The 25,789-nt window shown below is 40.1% G+C and overlaps 1 protein-coding gene across 3 annotated transcripts in view; it reads right to left on the bottom strand.

Moving 5' to 3' along the window:
- Positions 1–25,789, bottom strand: part of MAST2 (microtubule associated serine/threonine kinase 2) — a 186,573-nt gene that overhangs the window by 83,172 nt on the left and 77,612 nt on the right. For 2 of the 3 annotated variants that reach the window (XM_064720419.1, XM_064720420.1), the window contains one exon: positions 23,112–23,143. In XM_064720419.1, the coding sequence (XP_064576489.1) occupies positions 23,112–23,143 (32 nt within the window). Of the gene's footprint in view, positions 1–14,243; positions 14,451–23,111; positions 23,144–25,789 lie in introns of all 3 variants that reach the window. The other variant, XM_064720422.1, reaches the window with a different exon arrangement.

Genomic DNA, 25,789 nt, shown 5'->3' with positions numbered 1-25,789 from the left:
ATTCTGACATGGTGGCTCTTCTTTTCCTAACTACATGAGGCACATATGGGGCATTTTGCTTATTATTCTTAATTAATCTCCCACCTTTAAACAAATCCCATCTTTCATCTTCAGTAACCCAAGTGGATTTTTAATTTAAAAAAAAAAGCTTCTAATGCCTCCTAAGATCAGTTTAAAAACAGAAATCCATTCTCCCCCTGAAGTCAGCCACACCAGATCCATGTCAGTCACAGTAAACATAAACTCCTACGTGGCACCTGGTGCCCAAAAACAACTCAACCAGCTGATTTTTGACAACAAAACACAAGCAGGACTCGTGTGATGCACATCAGAGGTTTCCCACACACCCCCATTGCACATTAACCACAAGTTCACTATTCCCCTTCATGCCTGTAGAACCTTCTTGCCATGTTTTTGCTTTTTCTTGGGTCTAAACAAAACCTCACTGGAGCTGCTTTTATATTTTTTTTTTCATTTCAGTATGCAATCTATTTTCTTTTTGTTGTGGTTTCTTTAAGCACTTCTGCCAGTAAGAAAGCTAATGACGTTCTCATATTTCAGCCTTCTTGAGTGGCTTTTTATCACAGTCATGAGAAAGATGACAATCAACAGCTGGCACAGCCTTCCAAGCACAATACAGCCCTAAAAAAATACACAAAAATGTCTGGGAGAAAGAAATCCCACTAGATTCACTTCAGCTTTCTGCAGAATCTCATGGAAGAATTAGATGGTCTTCATAATTTTCCATTAAATAATTACATATTTTTAATACATACATTAATCAGGAATCACGGTATCTGATTGAGCAAAGTATTCCCTTCCATCTGGAATTCAAAACAGGCAAATGGGACTTTTTGGACTCTGCATAACACGACTGTCTTTTCTAGTGCTTTTAAACATTTTTACAAAGTTAATCTACATTACATAGTGGTTTGATTTCACAAAGTCAATTTAGAGTACAACTGAACCAAACTCTGCCACTGTCTACTACTAATGAGAAAGAATAAACACACTCATTTCTGTGTCCACATAATATCATATACCAATCAAGTAGAAACTGAACACTAGCCTTTTGGAATTATATTCAGGATATTACGTGACCTTCCAATTCCAATAAACCCTGGTTTTGAAAAGGTATGAAAATTTTACTCTGTCAGCTAAAACATGAATTGAAATTCATGAGCAATAATGGTGGAATAAAAGTGTTCAGTCAACTAACAAAATAAACCTATCACAGTAGAAATAAATTTCTGACTGCTTATAGTTAGCAAATAAGATCACAATCAGCTAACACCCCTAAATCTGTATTAGTCACGCTTTTTACAAAAATGATTGAAAACTCAGTAGTTGAAGACATATCATTCATTATCAGTGTACTCAGCAGCAGCACTTTCACATCTCTTGCAGGAAGGACACAAAAAGGAGAAGCCATTTTAGGAGAACATTTCTCCATGGGCATCAGTGACTGACAGCCCTACAGCAATGTTAATCCAGCTAAACCCTGTCCATCCTCTGCTGTTCCTGGGCAACACAGGGCACCCCAAGCAGGGAAGGGGATGGGCTGTTTGCGATCATCAGAAACCCATCCATTCACCCATCTCGCTATTTAACACAATTCTGCAGAGCTTTTACCCAAGAACTGCAAAAAGCACTTTGAGAATTACGTAACACTGGTTCAAAACCAGCAGAAATTTCTTTTAACACTTTATATTCCTGCTTTTCAAAATGCCTGTTCCACATGGAAGTCACAGACTCTAATCCTGCAAATCAGCACCTGCAAAGCATTCATTTTGGAACCCAGAGATTCCCAAGAAATTCAGAGTACCCAAAAAAATGGGAAGACACCACACTTGAAGATGCAGAAGCACTTGCTTTTGCTAGAAAAACAGAAGAACCAAACTGTCAAAAAGCTTTTAAAATAAGTCATGTCTTAAAATATGACAGTGTCAACATTTGCAGAATTGTCTTTAGTAGCAACAAATATAGGAAGCAGAAGGATTTTCTCACACCTACAATGACAAATGAAATCCTTTGAAGGAACTGCTTTACTGTCTCTGCACAATCAGCAAAACATTTTGGAAAATTTGGACCAGAAACTTCTCACTGATTCAAAAATATACCATATCTGTATATAAGAGCACATGTCAACAACACATTCACACAAATAGGTTACAAGATGAGTTTTCTATTTTATTTAACTCATAATAACATTAACACCTCTTTGTGAATTCCAGGCCCTGAATTATTCCAAGCCTGAAGAAACCTCTTCCTTTACAACATTCTCTCACTCGCCTTTCAGGATATTTAGTCTCCATCAATCTTCCTAATGCACCTTCCCTTCTTTATGCCCAACTTGTCCTCTGAAAAGACCACCTGCAGAACATTTCAGCAGCTCCTGTGATGATGGAGTATTTCTCTGTCAACCAAATGTACAGTTTCCAGAGCCCTCCTAATGACACTGCATCCACTGGACAGTTATAAATAGTCAGTGTCAACGACTTTCCCTATTTCTCATCTTTACCATTACCAACGCAAGACATTAATTAAGCTTGACATTAAATGAGAACGCAATTAGGCAAACAGTCCACATGAAACCCATTGCTTTCTGGACTTTTTTACAGCAGCTACATTTATCATTAAATAAATTTCCTCGGTATAAGATCATCATCTTTTAAATAAAATCCGTCATTTTAGAAGTAAGCTGAACTCCCTGAAAAGTCTGAAGCAGTACCAAGCAGATCAATGAGGTAATTTTGAAAAAGAATATCCCAAAGATCAAAACTCATGTGACTGACTACATTTTAAGCTGACTATGTATCAGGAAAAGTTTCCACAAAGTACTGATTATATTTTTAAACACTTAAACCAGGATGAACCGTGTAATAGTGCAGTAGTTTTCAAATTAAGATGAATTTCACAAGTTACACTGTGGTAAAGGAAAACTTATAACGGAAACCAGTTGAAATGCCAGTGGGAAAAACATACCTCTTGCTGATTACACCATCACATGCATGCTTACATTATATTAAGCTTCACATAAAAACATGATACTTGGGACATAACTTTTTTTTCAGTCATTAGACTGAAATACACAAATTATTCACTAGAAATACCCAGAAATTAAAACCATTTTGCTAGCAAAGCCAAATTCTTTGGAGAAGTCACAACATAAGTAGATACCTTCCATCTCTACAAACAGCATATTGACTGATTTTAAACTTTAAATTGTATGCCCAACAAGCACAGAAAATTATTCCATTGTAAGTGAGCGTAAGTTAACACAGGTGAAGATACCCACTCTGTGTCACCGTACACTGAAAAGCGTGTAAGGTGTAAAAACCCCAGCAGAAAACTGGTCTTGCACTAGAGGGAAAGAAGAAAATTCTTCATTTATGCTTAAAAAAAAAAAAGGGAAGGTTCCTTTAAAAAAATGACATGGGAGATGTGTGTTGAGCTATTTAGGGCATCATTATTATTTGAACAGTGACCTAAGCAAGTGAAGAACAGACTGTCTTTGAGCCGCCTGCAATCGCGAGACTCCCAAGCAACAGTCTGACAGAAAACATCAGGTTGGACGTTATCTTCAAGGTTCACTTTTCTATCATTTACTAAGTTACAAAACTACAGATTTCTCCCTTTTGGGGCAGAAATCACCAAGCCACCACCCAAGATCCAAAGGGCCATAGTCTTTTACTACAGTGGCACCCAAGGGCTTCAGCTGCTACCTCTGTATAAAAGGGCTCCCAAAGATGTATCTGTGTGAGATTCAAGAAACAGCTGTGGCCACGGGTTTTGGGGGTGAAGAACAACTAAACTTCCCTCTGGTGTGTATTCCCTAAGCAGGGAACAGCCTAGTGATTGCACTAGTTAATGATTCAAAGGATCAGAAACATTCACTGAAGCAGCTATCAGGCACTGCACCTGCATGGAACTGCCAGCTCCTCATGTAACTTTAATTGGGCACAGTTACTGAACTAACAGGGGTTGCCATCCTAGAGGACAGCCTGAAATGCTATCTAATGCACTACAATATCACTGCACAGTTAAGCACAAGTAACTGCTCTGATTTCAGTCTAAAACAACCCTCACAAAATTGTACTCAGATATAGAGGATGCCAACTACAGCTCCATCATCACAATCTTTTAAGTGAAGACACTACTAAATAAGTGATAAGTTAGCAGTGCTAAAATACCAAGTTAATTGTGCTCCAAATCCTATAAATATTTAATAAGAAATATTCTTTCTCTGTATTTTTATTTACAAAAATATCATTTATTAGTATGTTCATGCTCCATGCAACACTATCCTTCCCAAGCAACACTAGTAAGACGTTCAGCTACTCCAATATAACACAAGCCTAACATAATTTCAAACTCACAGACTTGACAATTGGGTTCAGATGCCATGGAAAGGTCAATTATCCTCTTTAAATAAGTTACTGGATCTTGCATTCTTTCCCTAGCCCAGCCTTCTTCATGTGTGATTCAAATGTCAGTTGTCCAATTTAATCAAATGTAACCTCCATATGTGATTCAAATGCCATAAAAATTGAGAAATGTTATTTGAAAAACAACAATACTGAATATCAGATCTGAAAATGTCACTTCCTGTTTACACAGAAGTCTTCTAACGCTTTATCCAAAATGTAGTTAAGGACACTCAGTAGCACTTGCAGAAAATACAGCATCACAGAGTGCTGCTGTAGCCCAAACATCTTCCTCCAAAGGTTCTTCTTCCTCTTCACCAGCCAAAATTTATCCAAAGGAAAAATACAGACTGAACCTCCTCTTGCCACCACAGCATTTCCTCATCTTTGTCATGTATTATTCATCCTAAAGCACTTAAAACTTCCTTTTTAACCTGTAATACAGTCTTAATGAATTCACTGTGCAACTGGATTTGCAAACAGGAAGACAGCTTAATCTCTTCTCCTGCCACTCCAGCCTGCAGCAGCCTCTCCATGATGAAGTACAGCACTTCAACTCTTTGCAGTTTTCCCACCTCTGACTCCCTGTACTTGAGTAACGCCACCAGGCTACTGCTAATTCCTGTAACACGGGGTTTGTACATATCCCAGAGAGCTGTAACACACAGTCCTTGACAGGCAGGATCCATAGCCACTCCAACAAAACTATGTCATTAACAGAGAAGCAACAGTGCAGAGCCTAAAGGAGAAATTAGGGTAAGAGCAGCAGCAAAGGAGGCTGGCAGACTTTGTATCTTCATAGGGAGTGAGGACTGAAGAAGAAAGGATGGATAAAACTAAACCAAGACAACAGGCAAGTCATTAAGGTAAAATGAACAAAGCAAACAACAAAGGGAGGGAACTGAGCTGTATTTCAGTGAGTGAATTAGAGGGCTTTGAGTTACTCAGCTCTCAATTACCAGCTCACAAAAGCAAAAAGGGTTCCCCTCATCTATGCAGGACCACAGACCCCCAGCACATCCCAGGGCAGCAGCCCGTGCCAAGGATCACCATGATGCCCCCAGGCTCAGGGCACACTGGTGAGCAGCGAGCAGGGAGAGCTGTCACCTGTTTCACAGTGTATTACCCTGAAGACCAAATCAAGCCTGAACTCCAAAACAAGCCCTGGCATCTGATTTGTTTCTCAGTATAATTCAGGTTGTTTGCTCCAACCCAAATCTCTGGCGCAGGACGTTCCACTCCACAGCTCGTTTCCTCTTTCCCTGGTTAACACACTTGGGCTCAGCTGAAATGTTAAGGATATTGTAAAGCCCTTGCATTTACCATGGCTTTTCTGAGACAAAAAGCTTATTTTGTAGGATGTTGGCTAAGAAGAGTTATTCTGGGAGCAAGGGGAATGCTAATGTAATGAACAGACGAAGAGGATGAATTTTACATTTTCAAGCATAAATTCTTAATGAAGTTAGAGCATGGGATAAGAATAGACTTTACAAAATAAGCATGGTACAAAAGAGACATGAGAAATCAAAACCATGCTTGGGAAACATCAGGGGTGCTAGTAGACAGACACACACACAAAAAAAGGAGAAAAAGTTTATCTAGTTTTAAAGGCAGAATTACATCCTTATTTGGATATGCATTTTTAAGATAAATTGGCCCCTATTTTAGCCATTCCTCTGGAATACTACGAATCTTCACAGCAAAAGCTTAGCTTTTAGTCTTAAAGTCTGGGAAAACTGTGATATCATCAACTGTCAGACAAACAAACTACTCCAGGTTGTGAGCCTCAGAAAAATATATAACATATAAACAGATCCAACACAAGAACAAGCCTGGACCACAGATTTCTAAGTAACTACAACTCTAAATAACTATACAGTTCTAAATAACTATACAACTCTATCAACTGTTCTACTGTAATTCTGAGAAACCCACAAAGGTGGTTCATTACAAAACCAAGGCTTCCTAAAATACACGTATTATTTAGAAGGTCTTGAATGAAGACATTTATTTTATATATGACTTTAATGTGTCTACCTATATATAAGTGGAGACATAAGTGTTAGAACACAGAAGCAGATTTAATAAATTAAGATAAATTGACTCAAACTGAATTCTCAGCTTTGAAATAAAGTACAGAATGGACAGATATGGAACTCACAATGATTTCTGCAGTCTCCAGAGAAACATTCATAAATACTAAAACTAAAATTTATCCATTTGCAATGCTGTATCTTACTACACTCTACTGTAACATTAAAAATGGCACAAATAAATCTAAATAATGCAGCTAGAAACAAAAATTTATAACAAAATTTCTTGGTTTTTAAATAAATTACTTTCATAACCCACCTCACCAATGAACTTTTAAGCCATCTCAGATAGAAAAGAGAAAGAAAAAGAGAAGGTGTTAATAAATGGGAATTTCCATCTTGTATTCACTTTCTTTTCTTTTCTTTGAAATATTTATTAGGAGATGTAGCACTATAGAGATTTTAGAGATTACGGAAAGGGAAAAAAATTAAGCACAAATGTATACAATATTAAAAAATATTTTTAAGAAAACCATTTTCTGTGCCACCTATTAAAATGCAGCCAGCAAGAAAAGCCAATCCTATTTGCAGCCGGCCGCGGTGCTCAGTACCCCACAGAGGCTCCTGAACAAACGCACCAGCGGGCACAGCGCAGGTGAGGCGCGCACACCGAGCCCTCCCTGCAGGCCGGCGCAGCTCCAAAGGCAGGGCACTCACAAGAGCACGATGTAGAGCAGCGAGTGCGGCGTCCTGCGGCCCAGCCTGCAGCTGTCCTTGCTGGGGACGCGGAGGGGGAGGCTGCAGAGGCGGCAGGTCCCGGCTCTGGGAGCCGTCCCGGCTGCGGGATCCATGCCGGCGGCGGCCCAGGCTGCGCGCTCAGCCCTGGGGCGCAGGCCGGGACACGTCCCCGCGGCCTCTCCTCCATGCCAAAGACACACGCAGCTCCAATCAACTGCATTCGGCTCCAAGTAGCTGCAAGTTCCCTGCGAGGGCAGTGCAGACACTCGTGGCTTTAAAGGAACGCTTCTGGTCAATATTTGTGCGTTGATTTGCTCGGAAAATTGGGCGTTTTGTGGTTCTGGAATCTTCCACTCTCTCAGAAGCACTATGGGCAAGCAGTTGCATTAAATGAAGTGTGGAAGAAAGCTAGTAGGGATGTTTTGTCTTTCAGTGGAAAATTTTGCGCTAAAAATTTGCTGAGAATTATCACTTGACCTGTTCTGCTATTTTAAATTTCTCCTCTGCTCACAAATACAAGTGGGACTCCCAGAAACAAAACAAAATTTTAATAAAGAGTATGAAAAATAATATTCACCTCTCAGACAAGCTATAACCCAAACATACATTATCATTCTACTTGTGCAGCATGTCTTTGATGAGAATCAAAAGAATTACTTCCAAAAGTAGCTTTTTTAGTGTTTATATAATAAATGCCCATCTCAGCCCAGAGATGTGACAATGCAATTCTAAGTGCAGCAAGTCTTTCCCAGACGGCTGGATCAATAACATCCCTGCTCTAAAGACCTAAAGGTCTGAAGAAAGGAAAGGACAGGGAGAACAGGAAGGAAACAAAAGCACACAGAGCTCTTTCACCACAGCAAAGATTACGGTTTGAAGATTTTATTTTAGAACATTAATAATTCATAATGACAGTGTAATGTAAACTAGGTTAGAAGATTATGCTCTCAAGTACCACACAAGGGATTGAATGACAGAATAATAACAAGTAGCCAAAGTAGCAAAATTTCAGGAGATAAATGAGGGGAAGAGGGAACTTAGAGCACTAAAAGAAGCATATTTGAGATGAATGAACAAAAACAGGAATAGAGAGATACTGAAAAAAAGGGGAGCACAGATGCAGCCTAGAAAAGAGAGCATGAGTGGGTCCATTTACAGCAGAAGCAGCTCTGCAGGCTCTCTGGCATGGTAGTTATGAATATTCAAACAAGAGCATAAATTTGAGACAAAAGTTCACCATAGCTCAGGATAGCAAGACATAGCTGAAATGGGTTGCCATTCCAAAAATTGGTGAAAAGTTACCCTGAGAATCTCTTTCCTTCTTTACATCCTAAACCTTCCTTAAGCCTTCAGGTTAATATTGATCGACTAAATGGTTTCTCTAACTAAATAAAATCTGTAACACATGTCTTCAAAAAGCAATTTTTTAAAGAAAAGCATTGGATAGGAACCTACTGCTCATGGGCAGGAACAGTCCTGGGCTGACACACACAGCTGTGTGTATAAAATAACCTCTGATTCCCCCCAGCTCCAGGCCACGAAGGTGACACCAGCTACTCACTGTTAGGACATCTCTACTATCAGTGCTTCAGCACAGGACATTAACAGCCCTCTTTGCATACTCACTGATTTTCCAAATTAAAACTAAAAATAGCCCCTGGTTGCCTCATAGTCCAATTAAAAACAAATCTTGGAAAATGCATGGCCCTGTCTATCAACAATACTAAACACATGACTGTCTGGTTAAGAATTTATTTCTTTCTCAGAACTATTCCCGTGCCAGGAATCTTTCAGTGCTCTGGATGTTTCTGCATCTGTATTCAAGATCAAAAAGTCTTTGAAGGAGAGACTACTTGGAAGGAGCACACCACTGTCGTTTGAGGAACTCTCTGTTATTTGAGGATAAGGACAGAAAAAGAAAGGCTTCAGTATTTACTACAGTCTCTTAAGAACCTTCTGAGCTCTTCGTTCCTCCCTGGAAGTTGCTGACTTATCCCAAGCATCCCAAACTCTGAACAGTGCAGGGGTAGTAAATGAGTCAGCTCACACACAGGTGCACCAGCAGATCACATATAGATCACACGATTATATAGAAAAACCAGTTATGAACCATAACCTTATACGGTTTACAGGTGAAATGGCCAACAAACAGCAAAGCTCTCCAACTCCTAGTCACAAGAACAAGCTCCCCTCTGGGAGCCTCCAATTTCCCAGGTCAAACCACCAGGTTGTGATTTACAATTGGTCCCATGGAGGGCAGCCAAATGGTGAGCCTGGAAGGAGACAAGAATTCACACCTCGGGCTCCAAACCCCAGGGTTTAACTCTTCTGCTACTGCAGCTCCAGGCAGGATGCAGGGATTTTTGCATTTGCATAATGCCTTCACATGAAAAAATTAAACCATGCAGGCCACCGTACCTCAATATTGCCAACCATATTAAACAAACAGTTTCCTGTCAGCCTAAGACACACAAGAAGTTATCTGAGCTTGTCACATTTCAAGTATCAACAGTGTGACCCTCCCATGTAGTTTCTTAGATGGGAAAAATTATTCCCAAGAATAATAACCAGTACAAAGGAAAAGGAATAAGGAGAAAAATTTCCATTAAAAAAGAAATTAATTCTGGGAAACTCATTCATTCAATGTGAGATGTAGATTAGAATTCAGTTGCCAAAAGCTTACCTACTCAAAATTCATCATTTCACATTATGCATAATGATATATCCACAAAGTTGTTCTGTTTCTCATTATTCTTGAATTGCTGATCTACACTGTTTCCAAAAGTGACATTATGCCATCTTGCAGTCAACTCTGACCAATTATTTAGCACATTTAAGAAAGCAGAACCTGTACCAAATCAAGCACTAAACCAGGAGGATAACACTTACTGCAAAACAAGAACAATTTCCAAATGTCATTCAAACTGAACATAGGCCTCTTCATTAATCCTCCAGCATTTGTCAAATAGGAAATTCTAACAAAAAAAAAAATTTAAAACCTGTATGATATCAAGTGACTTTACACTAAGCAAAATTTAGGCAAAGATAGGAAACCATCAACAACTTTTGATAAGCCTTGAGGTATTTCAAAATAAGAACAAAGAAACTTATCAAGTCTGAATTCTAAAATGTTTTTGATCTTCCTTAAAAATAAGGAACTTCTGTTTACAGCGACGGCCCTGATGTAAAATATATGCAATCTTCAAAACCCAGACCTCAGGTGATCTGGGGATGTGTGTGCCAAGATTACATCCTTGTGCTATGGAAGGGATTTCTGACCTGCCTGAAGCAGCAGGACTGGAGTTACAAGGCTCTCATCGAGGCACACCAGCAATCCTCACACACAGGATCAAGAGCCATGGCCTAACAGGAGATCCATTCCAGGAAGGTGGATGTCCCATCCCCACCCTTTGGGGAGGGTTTGCTGACCAGCACCCTGCAAACCTGGAAAGCCCACTGGATTCACTGCAATGGATCAGACCTGCCCAGGACACTGCCCACCCAACCTCACTCACACACCCAAACAAGCCATAGCTCTAAATATAGGCCTGCCCTCATCCATTGCAACAGCTTGTACAAAAAAGGATTTAAATAAAGGCAGGCAGCCCTCCAGGACATTTGCTGGATGCCTATATATAATATATTCTTGTTACTTACCACAATTATTGATGAAAGGCTTGTTTCCTAGAATAGCCTTTTTATGTAAATAAATTAATATATTCCTAAATTATATCACAGATGTCCATAAAATCCTAATTATATAAAACTCATAACATTGTAATTACACACTGATCAAGTAATTATGTAGTGTGCTTAAAGACTATTTTGGAGCAACATTAGGTTTCCCGTTTTGTTTTACTTAAATAAGACAGCAAGGGTCTGGTCACCATCACATCCACAAATGGTGACCAGATTTTGTACAGGCTAGGAAAAAATTGTATTAAACTCTTCTGAAAAGCTATAAAAAAAATTAATAGCTATTTCCAATAGACTTCATTAAAGCTAGAATTTCCAAGGGAAAACATTCCTATAAAAATAACCTCCACCATACATCCCTATAAGAACATGTTCCACAACTGGTATGAATTCATGAAATTGAAATAGCACGAGAAAATGCCCCTGGAATGATGCAGCTGAAGCCAACTCTTCCCTTGGTTTGTTAGGAAATTGAAGCAAATTTCCACTGAGACTTCACCTCAGCTGCAGCACTCAGAGATGCCAGAAAAACAGCACCTGGACACTTTCATCCTTTTTACCACAAACAAATTAAACTGTTTCTAGAACGACTGAAAATGTCTTATATCTCACTGAGGGTGTTACACAGAATGTAACATTTTCTGGAATGGGGGTAATTGCACTCTCCTTTAATCTCACGGTTCATCACTTCCAAGTTAGAACAATCAATTCATGACATCTCTTAAGCAACCCGAGAGCAAAAAATGCTGTAAATTCATATTTTGATTAAATTAAAGGACAAATATGGGTGCACAAAGATTTGCCAGCTCATAAAGAGGACCAGCTGTGAACCATGGCCTCATTTTCTTCTTCAGTAATTTGACTTTCCTGTTACCCCCAGAAGAGTGCAAGCCAGATCCCAAAGACAAAAATCACAACTTGTTTAATTCTGGACATAATTCTCTTTTCTTCCTAAAGATGCATGACCTTAATTCCAACCCACATTTCCATCAACTATAGCAGTCTTATTCCACCTGTTATCAATTTGGTTTTATTGTAATCAGACCACATTTCCTTTTACTCTTTTGCAAGGTTTACATTATTTTCATTTGTTCAAAGGTTATGTATAAAATATTTTCAATCTTAATTAGATTAATTCTTTCAGAAGCCATGAACTTCCATGCCATCTGTCTTGACATCAGATGCACCAACAGTTGTTCATCTGTCAACATAAAATTATCAATGGCACCACGAAATATAGGGAAGGAGGGAAAATCTGTGCGAATTCTTGCAAATGCAATGTACCAAAGGTAAAAAGTGAGGAAGATTTAAAGTGAAGGCACAAGTTTTTCTTGTTACATTTTCCAGCAGTTCCCTGCATAGCCATGGAAATGAATCACTGCCTGGCTAACCTGAGGTGCTAAGCTGAGCAGATCAATGACAGGGGGAACTTGCCAAGACGAACCTTTGCTCTAAGCAAGCAGGAATGGCTATCACTGGCACTGTAACCAAGTAAACAAAACTACAACAAAGAAAAACAGGATAAAACAGGATCAAGAGCTGCACAGGTGAAAGCAACAACGACAAAAATAAAAACTTATTATAGTCGACCTAAGCTCTCACACAGAACCATGTATCTGTGAATCATCAACCATTCAGTATTAAAAGAGCAGATGGCTGGAAGGTCCCCATATGTGAAAAACATTATTATCAAGGAGTCCATAGTAACAGTGGAATAAAGCTTGCTATTAAGACTTTTATATGAATTGTTCTTAAAGAGTAAATTATTCACTGACCCATGTCAGAACTCTGAAAATTGAAGGTTTCTCAGAGGAAGAAAAAGCAGTAAGTACCAAAAAGGTTTTTGAAAATAATCAATAAGCATCAGATTTCATCTCCAAAAAGAACCATTCTCAGCTGACTTTAACAATAATCTAATCTTGATATTTAATTGCCACTTACCAGTCTGTTAATTAGCCCCAAGGCTAAACAGCATTTAATCGAGTTTAATCATCCTTGTTTAAAGGAACATTACCCAATACCAGCCTTTAAATAATAAAAATTCATTTAAAATTAGATTGATGGCCATGACATTGAAATGTTAGGAGACTGTTCTGTAGTTGCTGCCCTTCACTTCCCCCAAGTGCTGCCAAAGTGAGCACCTTATTAAGAATTGTCACCAAGCGCTGCCCAACGTGCAGGGAAAGCAGCAGAGGCTGGGCAAGCCTTTCCCTATGGCCATGCACAGTGAGGACAGACACATGCAGCGTCCCTTTCCTCTGCTGACAACCTGATTTCCACTCAACAGATGTCATATACATTACTCTGCATTAGAGGGGCAGAAGCCTAAAATAGTTCAACTTCACATTTTCTGGTTAGTCCTACCAGAGCTGGCCAGCAAGACCAACCTCCCTCTGAAATAACATCTCGATTCAGGGGCTATTGCATTACCACCTGATGAGTAACTGAAATTTGACCAGCCACATCCACCCTGCAGCATGTGAACTTCAAAACCAGCCCTGTGGTGCTGTGTTGGCTCAAGTTTTAAGTAGGTACCACTGAGCTCCAGTTTCATAACCACACACGCAAAGATCTCCAGCGTGTGTGAGCCTTTGCCTGGACTGTGCCCCTGAGAGCTGGTGACATTCCCCCTGAGAGAAGAAGCTGAAGGTTTCCACTGGGGTGGCTGATGGCTGTGCCTGTGCTACACGAGCACAGCGAGGAGCAAGAGCTAATCCTGAAGGGAAAATGTATCAGTTGAGCTGTTAAATGCTTTAATATAAACTGAGCTGGTTTGGGCTATTTTTGATTTGGAAACTCTTGTATCCTTCACTAAAGCCTGCTCACAACAGGCTTGATTCTACTCCTTATCCTTTGTGTACCCTGTGCTTGGAGACTTCAGCCTGCCAAACTCTGTAAGAAAGCAGAGTGGATTTCCACGGAATAGAAGAGGGTGCAGTATTTAGCATAGACTCACTACTTAAACAGGGGTTTTTAAGGACCCCACTTTAGGCTGCTTGACTTTTAAATTGGTTTTCCTGACACCAGACATGCCTGTGATGGCTCCTCTGCTGCACGGTACAAGCTGCACAAGGTACCACCAGGAACAGGCATGCACACACCACCAGACAGGTTTCCATTCCTAAATCCAATTTATCTTTTCCCCTACATAGGGCTACATGCAAGCTACAAAAACTTTGTCCCAAAACACAACATCAACTTGAACACTAAAAGGCTGGAAGTAAGCTCTGAGTAGGAAGCTGTTTCCTTCTGTTAGGTGTTATTCTCTTGAACTGTAAAGCTGTTAAGTTCATAGATGGTTATACCAACACCAAACTGTTAAAAAGTCCTAGTTAATACCTGTCCTTACCTCCACTGAAAAGGATGGCTGTAGCATGGACTAGATGGATTGCTCTGGGCTTGTGAGTTCAGGTAAAATACTAGAGGAGAAGTGACAAGTGCACAGTCAGCACTAAATGGGAATTTAAGATGCTGCAGACCTGGAGCAGATGTAGGAGAGAACATGTGCTGATGAACATCATTTCCTCGGCAGTGGGAGAACAAAGGAGAGGAGATTCTGACAAGGTACCACAGTAGAAAAAAAAAAAATCAGAGTCAATATTACATCTTCTGTTTCAATAAAGAAAAAAGATAATTTCAAAATACAAGTTATATCTTCTAAACAAATGCAATAAACTAAGTGGTCAAAAGTAATTTTTTTCCATTATCATCCAAATCAAAATGTACTTTTCAGTCAATTTAATATCTATTCAATGTTATTTTTCCACTACAAAAAATCCTCCAATATGGAATTATCCAAATCCTTTCTTGCAGTGATTTCCAGGCTTTCTGGAATACACATCATTGTCAATCTCTAATATAAAGTGCTTAATTGAGAAAAATGAACAAATTAATAATGGCACCATCAGCAAACATAGACCATTTCTATCACTGCCTTCACAATTTGGGAGCCATGGTTCCATGCCACAGCTGTGGCAATAACCAAAACACACAACTGTGAAAATATGAATGACACAAACCATTAACTAGAAAACAACATTTAGCAGTGGCAGTTGTTTTAGAGCAACAACTAATTAAGCCTGAAAGCAGCACTGCAAAATGGCTTTATTCTAATTTTAGCAGTGGGGAAACTGAGGCATGAAGAGGTTTAGTGACATGTCCACAGCACATCCACGGCAGCATCAGGATTGCAGCTGAGGGTGCTGGTGCCCAGCTCTGTGCTCAGCTCTGTGCACTCTCCTGCTTTTGCAGGCTCAGCAGCCAAGGCACATTTGTATTCACACAGGGCACAGAAAAGGTCTCAAAGTAGCTGCTTTGCAAAAAGCTGCAAACAGACTTGTACATAAACACAGAGCAGAGATTCTAACACCTACTTTAGTGAACTATACACGATGAGATGTCCTTCACTAAAAATAAAGTAAAAGTTAACTTACAATTATTGGTATACATTATGCTTATGTGTTAGAATACAAATTATTGCCAGTGTATTCTTATACCTATAACTTTGATTTTTGACTGAGGGCTGAAAAAAAGTTTCTATTTACCATATTTAAACACAAAAGTGAGCAAAATGGAAATTTGAGGCATGTTTCTGTTTTGGTTAATAATTCAGATATTTTACACTTAGGGTCCTGAAGTCAAGCATGTTCGTCCATGCTCCTAAGCTTTGAATTTCCTGATGAATCCAAATACTTATCAGTAATGCAGCCTTTATACACTGGAAATCCTCCCCACAGCAATCTCTGCTTAAACAGCTGATGAGCTTTACAGTGTGCAGACAGGAAAGGTTAAGCCTGCCTCTTACCCTGCTCCTCCCTCCACTGACTACACCACAGATTCTTTTCACCTCCTCTACTTAAGAACACAGTATTAAAAATACAATTTCCTTAATTTTACTTAATAGAAATAATAAATATAATTATGATCATAAATAGCAGTTTCCATTAGTAGATTTCAAAGCACTTATAAAGGAAGAGCATTTAAAAAGAAAATGCTTGTTAAAATTCCATCTGTAGAAATACATGTGGCAATGTAGCTAAGACTTCTTGCTTCAAATCTAGAAGTTTTCAAAAGCATTCTTAAATCTAGAACACAGCAAAGGTAACAAAGGTTTCTGAAGATTTTAGCGCTGTGACAGCTTTCTGACAGATTATTAAAAGTGCTTTTTAAATCTGAAGAATGATCAAACCAGAAAGACAGAGTTACAAACATTTAGTCTGACTACACTAATGCTTGGGACAAAATTTAACCACAATGTATCCCAGTTTAAAACATTGAAACATTGCTCTTTTTTTTTGGCTATACTTCATGGTCAACACTCCCCAAAAGTAAAATGCTAAAGCTGAAATTTCATGTACAGCCAAATAAGCATGACAGATAAAGAAAGTTCTAACAAATCAAAGCAACGTCTATTGGCCACAGAAAATTCTGGCCAGTTTTTCCTCTTCATAGCTTCCATTCGAAACGATTAAGTGCAATTTCTTTTTCACAACAGTCCTTACTGGATCCGCAGAGATGGGGCTCCGAGCCTCTGTTTCCTCCGCTTCATCATTGTGCTGATACACTGATATGCCTCTTCCCAGCCTAAGAGGCTTAGGGCTGGGGAGGAGAGGCCACTGTTATCGCTCCAGCGCAGAGCACGGAACAATCAGTGCAATGCCGAGCTCTTCACACACCCCCGTGTCACAGACACCTCAGCAATGGTCCAGATTAATCACACAGCTCATGTCAAAAACCTAATTCTTTATAAAAAAAAATAAAATATTCAGATTTAAAAAATCTCCTGCGAGGCTGTTCCCAGCATCCGGCGAAAGGCAGCGGAGGGCAGCAGAAGGAAAGGCAGGAGCCCAGGACACAGAGGGGCCATCTGACCTGTCACAGCGCCAGCAGCGCGGTCCTGCCGCGCTCCGGCCGAGCCCCGCACATCACCCGCTGATCCACCAGCGCCGGGGCTGCCGGCAGCAGCAGCAGCCGCCCCCAGCAAAGCCAAGGGGGGCACGGCACAGTGAGAGGGCTCTGGCAGGGCTCTCGGAGCAGCCCGGACACCGCAGGGCGATGGGGCAGAGCGGCGCTCGCTCCCGATGCCCGGCAGAGCCCTCAGAGGGAGCGGGAGCAGCTGCGCCCGGCGGCGGGACACGGGAACCTGCCCGCTCCGAAATCAATCCCTCGGCTACAGCAGCTCCAAACAGCTCCCGAAACCCCCAGACTGTGCTCCACACAGAGACTTTATGGATTCCAGCAGCGAGAACAGGGCAGCAGCGCTGGCAGCAGCCCGGGAGCCGGAGGGAAGGACGGGGGAACACCTTCACCAGGAGAAAATGTTCCCTTTACACTTCTGCTTGCAAACAGCGACTTCAACCAGCTCAAAATCAATTCTGTGCTATTAACAAAACTGCCCCCAAATGATGCCCAACATTTTTTAAATGTGTATTCGTAAGAATGTCACTTTCCTCAAAAAAGTCTCCATATACATGTATATATGTATATATGTGTGTATGCATGTATGTATATATGTATATATGTATATATGTATATATGTATATATGTATATATGTGTATATGTGTATATGTATATATGTGTATGCGTGTATGTTTATATTTACATATATGGGTTTATTTATATATATATATATATATATATAATGGCAGCCTAAATACAGCCTTTAGCACTCTAAAAACTATATAGGTTTTAGAGTGCTAAAGGCTGTATTTAGGCTGCCATTCACAAATACTCATCTACCAAGTCAAATTCCAGGTGACAATTCTGATCTTCAGACCTCCCCACGATTCTGATCGCAGCCCCACACTACAAAATCGCAATCTCTCAGCAATTAGGAAAGCAGAGTGCCGGGCTGAGGAGGAAGGGCCAGGATGGCTGTTCCCTGTTCCTTACAAAACCAAAGCCCCTGTCCCCACACTGTGCCTCTGGAGTCAGACAGCACAGCAAGCAACAAAAAGTACAAATTTGGTATGCTACGAATAACTCTATTGTACTTATTAAATGAGAGCCTGGATTAAGTAGTGGAAACTTGACAATAAAAACTGCACAAAATACTTTTTCCACTTTTAAATCCTTGATGAAAACCTCCATAAATTCTTTGTCTCTGAGATTACAGTCTATACATAACACTAAAATACTCCTGATTCACCAAATCACTTCTTTTGAAGAAACAATGCTTTCAAATAATTTTTAAAGTCTAATACAGGAATAGCAGCAGTGCTGTGGAGCTCCACAAGAATAATTCAGCATGTTCCACCTCCAGAACCAGCCTCATGGATCAGCTTAAGAGCAGCAGGTTATTTTTGACCTACTGCTTGTGAGCTGCTTCTACATGCTCATAGAAGGATGGGGTGGTCAGAAGAGTGCACCTCTTTCTCTCCCCATCTATATAAAGCACCACAAGCAGAATGCACTGACTGGAGGCATTATTTCTTACTTTATTTCATCATCCAAATCAGAACAGAGTGCAAAAGCAGCAAAATTCTCTACTCCTTTTCAGAACCATTTTTCATCCACTTCCTGCACTTTGGCTTTCCCACTCCTGGGACAGTGGCACTGGCTCCTGGCAGGGAAACGGCATCCATCCATCACCAGCAGAAACACTCACCCGCCAAGAGGAGCAGAAACTGAATTATATACCCCATTTCTCTGCAGACACAGAGCAAATTCCCACCGCACCTGAGCATGGCAGCACGAAGACGTAAACCACTAAAGGCCAGAAATTTTCTTTCCTGCCATCAAACTTCTTATTGTTTCCAAGGTCTAAACATTCGAAAAAAAATACAAGCAGTTCAACACATGCCCCCAAAGAAATGCCTTGGTGTGTTTGTGTGTTATTTTACTGTCAAGAAGCTGGGGGCAAGTTTAACAAATTATGATTAAGACTTGTTTAATGAAACCCTCTCAGAAATGTCTAGGGCAGCAGAAACTAAGAATTTTCAGAGGTTTAAACTAAAATGGTAAAGCAGAGAAGGGGGGAGAGAATGAGAGAAAACAAGTCCCACAGGGGACATAAGCTGCCTTAAAAAGTGATTAGAAGGAATAAAGACCACCATAAAAGGCTTGCACACATCTTCAACAAACACTTTTATGTTGCTTACCATATTTCAGAGACAGACATAAAAACTTCAGGTAAATACTACTCTTTACCAGCACCAATCACCATCAAAACAACAATGTATAATATTTGGTTCATATAAATGTGTATTTTTACTGGATATATTCTGGACTAAAACTATTTTTTCACGTTTCTTATGCCTCCAGTTTCTTTTTCCATTTGTATACAGCCTTTTAAAGTATATTTGATACAGATGGTTGATAGCAGGAAATAATTAACAAAAAAAACTTACAGCTGAAGTTAGAAACTGGTTTAGCAAATTTAGTTTGCTGAGGAAATTACTCTTTTCAAATTTGGACATAATATGGGAAAGCTGTGTTTTCTTTTCAGAAAATTTTACATTTAGCACAAAAATTACAGCAACCATGAACACTGACTTAGAAACCATGAGGATTTCACATTTTTCATTAAAAAGCCTGAACAGGTCAATGAAGTTAATGCTATAAAGAACTGAATTTATAATTAATTTATTATTACTGGGGTGCTGAACAAGAAACCAGATGGCTCAAGGGCAACCCCAACTGGATTTAGTGACTACTGCTCAGCCAAGGAGACAAGTAGGAGCAATAGTGAGCTCCAGGCTGGTGCTGGGCATCCTGCAGCCAGGAGGAAATGCAGTTTGCAGCCTGATCTTGTGGGTGCTGCACTGCTCCCAGACACATGAACACACACACAGAGGTGCTGCACCACGGGATGCTCCTGCTGCAAAGTCCCCACCTTTGTCCCTTCCAGTCTGGAACGTCTCTGCTGTGATTCACATGCAGGTGCACATCACAGCCATGTGAAAGCTGCAGCCAACAATACAAAAACCAATCTCTACAGAGAACAGAACAGGATAATGGCTGAAAATAATTAAACCACTTTGATTAATAGGCTGGAGATCAAAGTTTGAGTCTATCACTCCACATCCACTATTTGAAACTAAAGAAAATATTCATGAATGGTAATTATTTCTTTTGTGAACAAAGCATGGGGAAAAACATAACCAATACATTTATATGCATAATTCATTAAAGGAAAACTTTGAACTCTGATTATTGAACCACACCAGAGACAAAATATAACTACTTATTCCTGTTCTCTAACTATTCAGTCTCTCAGCAGCCTACAACTCAGCTGAATATCATCTCCTTTAGTGCATTAAACATAACCCCCCATAGAAACACAAACACTTTAAGCACATTAACAACAAAATGGTATCTAAATTATCAGGCATTTCTCTTAATGTCACCCTGCATACAATTCCCCCATCTGTTTTACATGTCTGCTCACTCTGTGCTGATTATTTCAAAATTAGGATTGCAAGATACCCAAGTGCAAAGCCATCCCCTACAGCATGCCTGTGTTTCCTTCTGCTAATATGGAAACAGTCATCAACACTCATCAACAGACTTCACAGGCTCCATCCCACCATTCATTCTCTTCAGCTCCCACCCAAGAGCTTCTTTAGGTGACAAAAGTTCTCATGTTCTCCTGACAAAAACAGTGAGACATGTAACTCCACTCCTTTTCCTTAGCACAAATAAGCACAGCAGCTCTTGTTGTCCCTGCTTATAATCAGTCCCTGCAATAAAACAGAGATTACTCATACTGACTCAGGAAATATGAAATATTGAGAGTCACACAAAGAAAAAGTTAGAAGCATTTTCAGGAATAGCTCATCCTTTTTCATTCAGCAATGACAAATACCCAAGCTGATCCACAGGCTAAAACCTTTGTAACTCAACAATCCAGCAAAGCAATCACCAAACGACTCAGCAGTAGCAGATTTTTTACAGAAGTGCACCCCAACCTCCAGACTAGCATACAAAAAAATGCTGAGTGGCTGATTTTTGTATATAATTCAATTGCTACTCAACTGCTACAAAGGCTGGAGTTTGCAAAGGAAATTCATGCACCTCTTGAGGGTTTCTGGCTCCAAGCCAGGTACTTCATCCTCCTGTCCATTCCTGCTTCTGCTTCTGTCGGTGATCAAAAGTCAATGGCTGACAGCCAATGACTCAGGACATGGCTACACCCATCCTGTGCTCATCAGCCACAGCACAACAGCAGCTTTTCAGAATAAATTTTATTTTCAGAATTTGTTTTTGAATATGAGGTTCACATTAAAGTTGATTTCAGCAGAGGAAAACCCTCCAGAAGAACCAAGAACTGCCTAGAGTTGAAATGCCATTATTTTTGACAAAATGGTTGAACAAATTTATACATAGTATATTGTACCTTCTATTACATGCATATATTATAATTATTCCTTTGATATAAATTTCTCTAATTTCTAATTCAAAAACAAAGAGCTTTTTTTTTTTAATCAAGTAAGCACTCTGATATTGGCATATGCAAAATCAAGCAGATCAACTCCACAAGAGCCTTTTCAGTGAGCCTGTACATTTCATAGTATATCATCAACACAGGTCTGTATCAGCCACAATGCACCACTGACTTCATGAACAGTTAAAACTTCTCAAACCACAAAACATCATTTGGTTCTGGACTACACTTGGTACTTGACTTGATAGAGAATCTGTAATTCCAGAAACTACAATCAAATAATCAGCTAGACAACACAGGCAACTAAGACATTTCAATTCTTCATACATCTTAAGTCTCACTAATAGCTGAAACCTTGTGCTTAAAATTTATGGCCTGGATCTTCTTGACACAGGTTGCTAAATTACTTCATATAGTGACAGCTTAAAAGGCACTCACTCGTGGAAGAAAACTAAAGTGAAGTAATGAAAATTGCAGGAGTTAAGTAATACAGAAATAAAATATTCAGTCATTTGGTTTAGTTACCAGTAACTAAAACATTACACATCTGAAGCACTTCATTTGTATCTCAGACAGCTCAAATGAAAATACATGACTAGTCTTGTGTCATACCCACCTCCATGCTGGAATGAGCTGGAATATCTCTGGCATCCTCAATTTCAATTCCAAAAGTTTTGTGCAAAAATTACATTCAACAAAAAACTCACTGGTAACTCACTGCTCCACTATTTGATCAAAGAACTTTCATAATCTTCAAATGATGAACACCACCTGTCTTAGAAAGCTCTCAAATCTCGTTAAGCCAGCCTTTGAGGCATACTGGTTAAAAAAACCCCAAAACCAGTCAGTGCTTCATGTTCTTTAAATAACTCCCTGACTGGTTTATCATTGTCATATGAACTAAACAAAAAGGTCTGGTCATGCCCCACTTTTAAAAAAAGACCTTTTGATCCTCTGTATTGTTCAGCCCTGAATCACAAGCTCTACACAGCATTTTCCAAACACTGTTTCTGTTACAAAGGGGATAGCTTACACTGAAAGACTGAAAATCATTTCTCATTAGAACCAGAAACCTGAGGAAGAAAGGTTATAAGCTTTTGTGAGCTTCATGTCTGTAGTCCACAAGCTTTGGGAAACAATTTTAAATCATAATGCAATAGCAGGCAGTACAAAAGCTTTCTCTTTTATATAATGCAATCAATAATGCAATTTCTTCCACCATAAATCTGTAAGCATAGCAGAAGCTAAGCTCTTATAATACCATTGAAACACCAAGTTAGTTCGCTGAAATTCTTTAAGCATCATAATGCATTAAAAAAAATTGCTGTTTGTTTAAATGACAGTTTTAAAAGCCTACATTTCCTGACATGCACTACTTTATTGAGACACCTCTATCAGGCTGCCTGCTCCACAAACCCCTGACCTGTGTGGCCCAGGAGCTGTGTGCTTAGACTTCTGTCAACAGACTGTTTGGAGAGCAGTGATCAGAGTTGTCCAGATCACATAAACAATCAGCAGCTCCTCTGGAGTCCCTTCAGCCCCGTCACAGGGGCAGCACTCAACACTGCAGCTACTTTGGTATCAGGGCAAGCTCAGGCTGGTAATTAGAAGTAAGCTTACACTACCCCTGCTTTTCCTGCTACACTTAGGGAAATGAATAGAGGCTTCAGTCTCACAGAAATCCAAGCTAGCTCTTTCCAAGCCCACGACAGATTCTCGAAAATGTTGAACAGAGAAAACAGAGCATCTGCCCATCTAAATTACTTCCACAACTGAACAGTTATATATGTTCAAAACAAACCAAGGGATGAATAAAAAATAATTATACTTACAAGCTTCCTCTTCTGGGGAGACTGAGCTCTTTCTAGAAGAAAAAACAAAAAATTTTGAGTTAATTTTACTTTTTATTATATATTACTGATTTATTTATCAATAAATGACTGAGGTGGAATGAATAAAGAGCTGGACATTTCCCAGCGCATGCTCAGTGTGGAACTGCACAGCTCTGCTGCTGCACATTCACAATGCACAGTCTGGGGTATGAAGGTTGCTCATTTTGCCTAAACAATCATTGCCTTTGGAGTTAAAAATCATAAGTACTCAACAGAGCAAACATAACTTTGAAATTCAAGCCTGAGCACAGATAAGGCAGTAATTAATTCTGTCCTACATACCTCATCAGCATCAGACCGAACCACTTCCAGAAGTGTGGAACGTGGTGTGCCTGCAGCTGCTGCAGTATGGGCTCACACTCTCACCAAGAGGAAGAATTAATGCCATAGAGTGCATTTGGGAGGTGATTTGGATTTGGTTTTTTTAAATATACACATTAGTTATGTTATGTATTATCATAAAAAATTCGAGGCCAAACACTATTTCCGATTTTTAGCAGCATTTTGCATTTCAGCAGCACAAGCAAAGGCAGACGGGGGATTTTTCCGTTTTTATTGCAGAAGAGAGCCCAGGGGCATCTCCAGGCGGGGACATTGCTGGACACGGCACATCCCTTGGCACTGCCCATCCCCAGCACTGTCCATGCCCGGCACTGCCCATCCCCTGGCTCTGTCCATCCCCTGGCATTGTCCATCCCCGGCACTGTCCCCTGTCCCCGCCTCGGGCACTGTCCATCCCCTGGCACTGCCCATCCCCGGCACTGCCCATCCCCTGGCACTGTCCATCCCCGGCACTGTCCATCCCCTGGCTCTGTCCCTCTGGCACTGTCCATCCCCTGGCATTGTCCATCCCCGGCACTGCCCATCCCCTGGCACGGTCCATCCCCGGCACTGTCCCCTGTCCGCAGTCCCCGGCCCCGCCCGGCTGCAGAGGCTGCACTCCCGCCGGACACCGCCAGGTGGCAGCCGCGGCCGCCGGCCCGGCCCCTGATTCTGGAGGTTTTCTCCTTAAAACATCGGCACGGGCCGCGCTCATCCCCGGCCGCTTCGCTTCGGCTGAGCACAGCAAGCACCAGCACGGCAAACACCAGCTGGATGTCAGGGTACTGATCTACGGGATGTGTTTTTCATCCCCTCTAAGAAAAAAAAAAATCAGTGTTTTCACTGAATATTGAAAAAAAAATCAATAGGAAAAAAAAATCAAATCCATAACACTGGTAAGGTAATCTCTTTTCCATCTTTAGCCACAGTGTTTGTGCTGACTGACATGACTAACAATGCTATTGACAGGCACTGACTGGTCTGATCAGTAACACATTGGATTTGGCTTGAAGTTTTTCAAAGATACCAAAAAGTTACAGCCACTAATAACAAATAAGTGAATAAATAACTCTCACATGCCATTATTCTTTCCAAGTATTAGTTCTCCATAATTTCAAATTTCATTACAGTTTAACAGTGCCGAGCAAATTCCATGTGTGAATTATCTCAAGGCTGACAGCTTACAGCATGGAGAAATAAATTCCTGTCGTCAGACAAACTTGTCAAGATCTAATCAAAACACTTCAAGTGCGTAAGATAATAAATCATTAGCATCTATAACAGGTTGTGTGGTTTATATTCTAAAAAAGGTATTTCTTCCACTCTCATTTGTTAGAAAGAATTAGTTTCCAACTGTGAAACCTATGTAGCAAGGACAGCTTTTGCTACTGCAAATGAATAAAAAAAACAGATAAAATATAGGGATTATATGTTATCCTGTTTCTTTAGATGTTTCTTTAGTGTGTTAGTTAGACATGCATATACATCTCTTTCGTCATATGAGCAGCTGTATTTAATTTATGCTTTTCAAAGAAGATGGCACCCCTTGGCAGAAGGCACTTTTCTATTCAAATGATGTATTTCTGTTGATTCCAACACAGTAAGTCCCTGGAATGTTTAGAATGTATGTATAAAACTCTGGAATTTCATAGTACTGGATGAAAAAGCAAAACAGTGACCTTTAAATCTAACTACCTTCTAGTTTTTGAACTTCTAGGGTTCATTTTTACAAGCTTTGCTCTAGTCATTAGAGCTGAAAAGTCATTTAAAGAGAGAACACTCCCTTGCAGCAGCATAGCTCTGGTAATTGTGACTTGTAATTACCAGACATACATCACAAGAAACATGGCCCAGGAACAGGAATGGACAAATCCTTTCCCGTACAGAACTCTTGCTTTACTCAAACAATACGACCTTTAATACTTCCTATAATGTAAGAAATTCAGGATAAAATCCACGCAAGGTTAGGAGGAGGACTGCCTGGGACTTTGTTCCTGAAAACATCCCTTGGAAACTGAGTTTCCAAATAAGGAAGGAACAATGTCCTGGCAGATGACATCTCAATGCAATTGAAATATTATCCTATCCATGCAGGAATTGTCTTCATTCTGCACCACCACCTTGACAAACACATTGCAACTGTGCAATCAATAGGCAGCAGTTCCCATTTAATACCGCTGTGGTCTTGACAACAAAGAGCACAATCAAAACAATCAATTTTTATACCTGTTGTTCCACTGTGCCTCAGTTCATGTTAGTCTTAAAATCCCCTTCACAAACCCTAACAGCCACACAGC

Source organism: Zonotrichia leucophrys, chromosome 8, assembly GCF_028769735.1.
Source record: "Zonotrichia leucophrys gambelii isolate GWCS_2022_RI chromosome 8, RI_Zleu_2.0, whole genome shotgun sequence".
NCBI classification, from domain to species: Eukaryota; Metazoa; Chordata; class Aves; order Passeriformes; family Passerellidae; genus Zonotrichia; species Zonotrichia leucophrys.
Note: the sequence above shows the minus strand (reverse complement) of the source record. Positions and strands in the feature narration are given on the sequence as shown.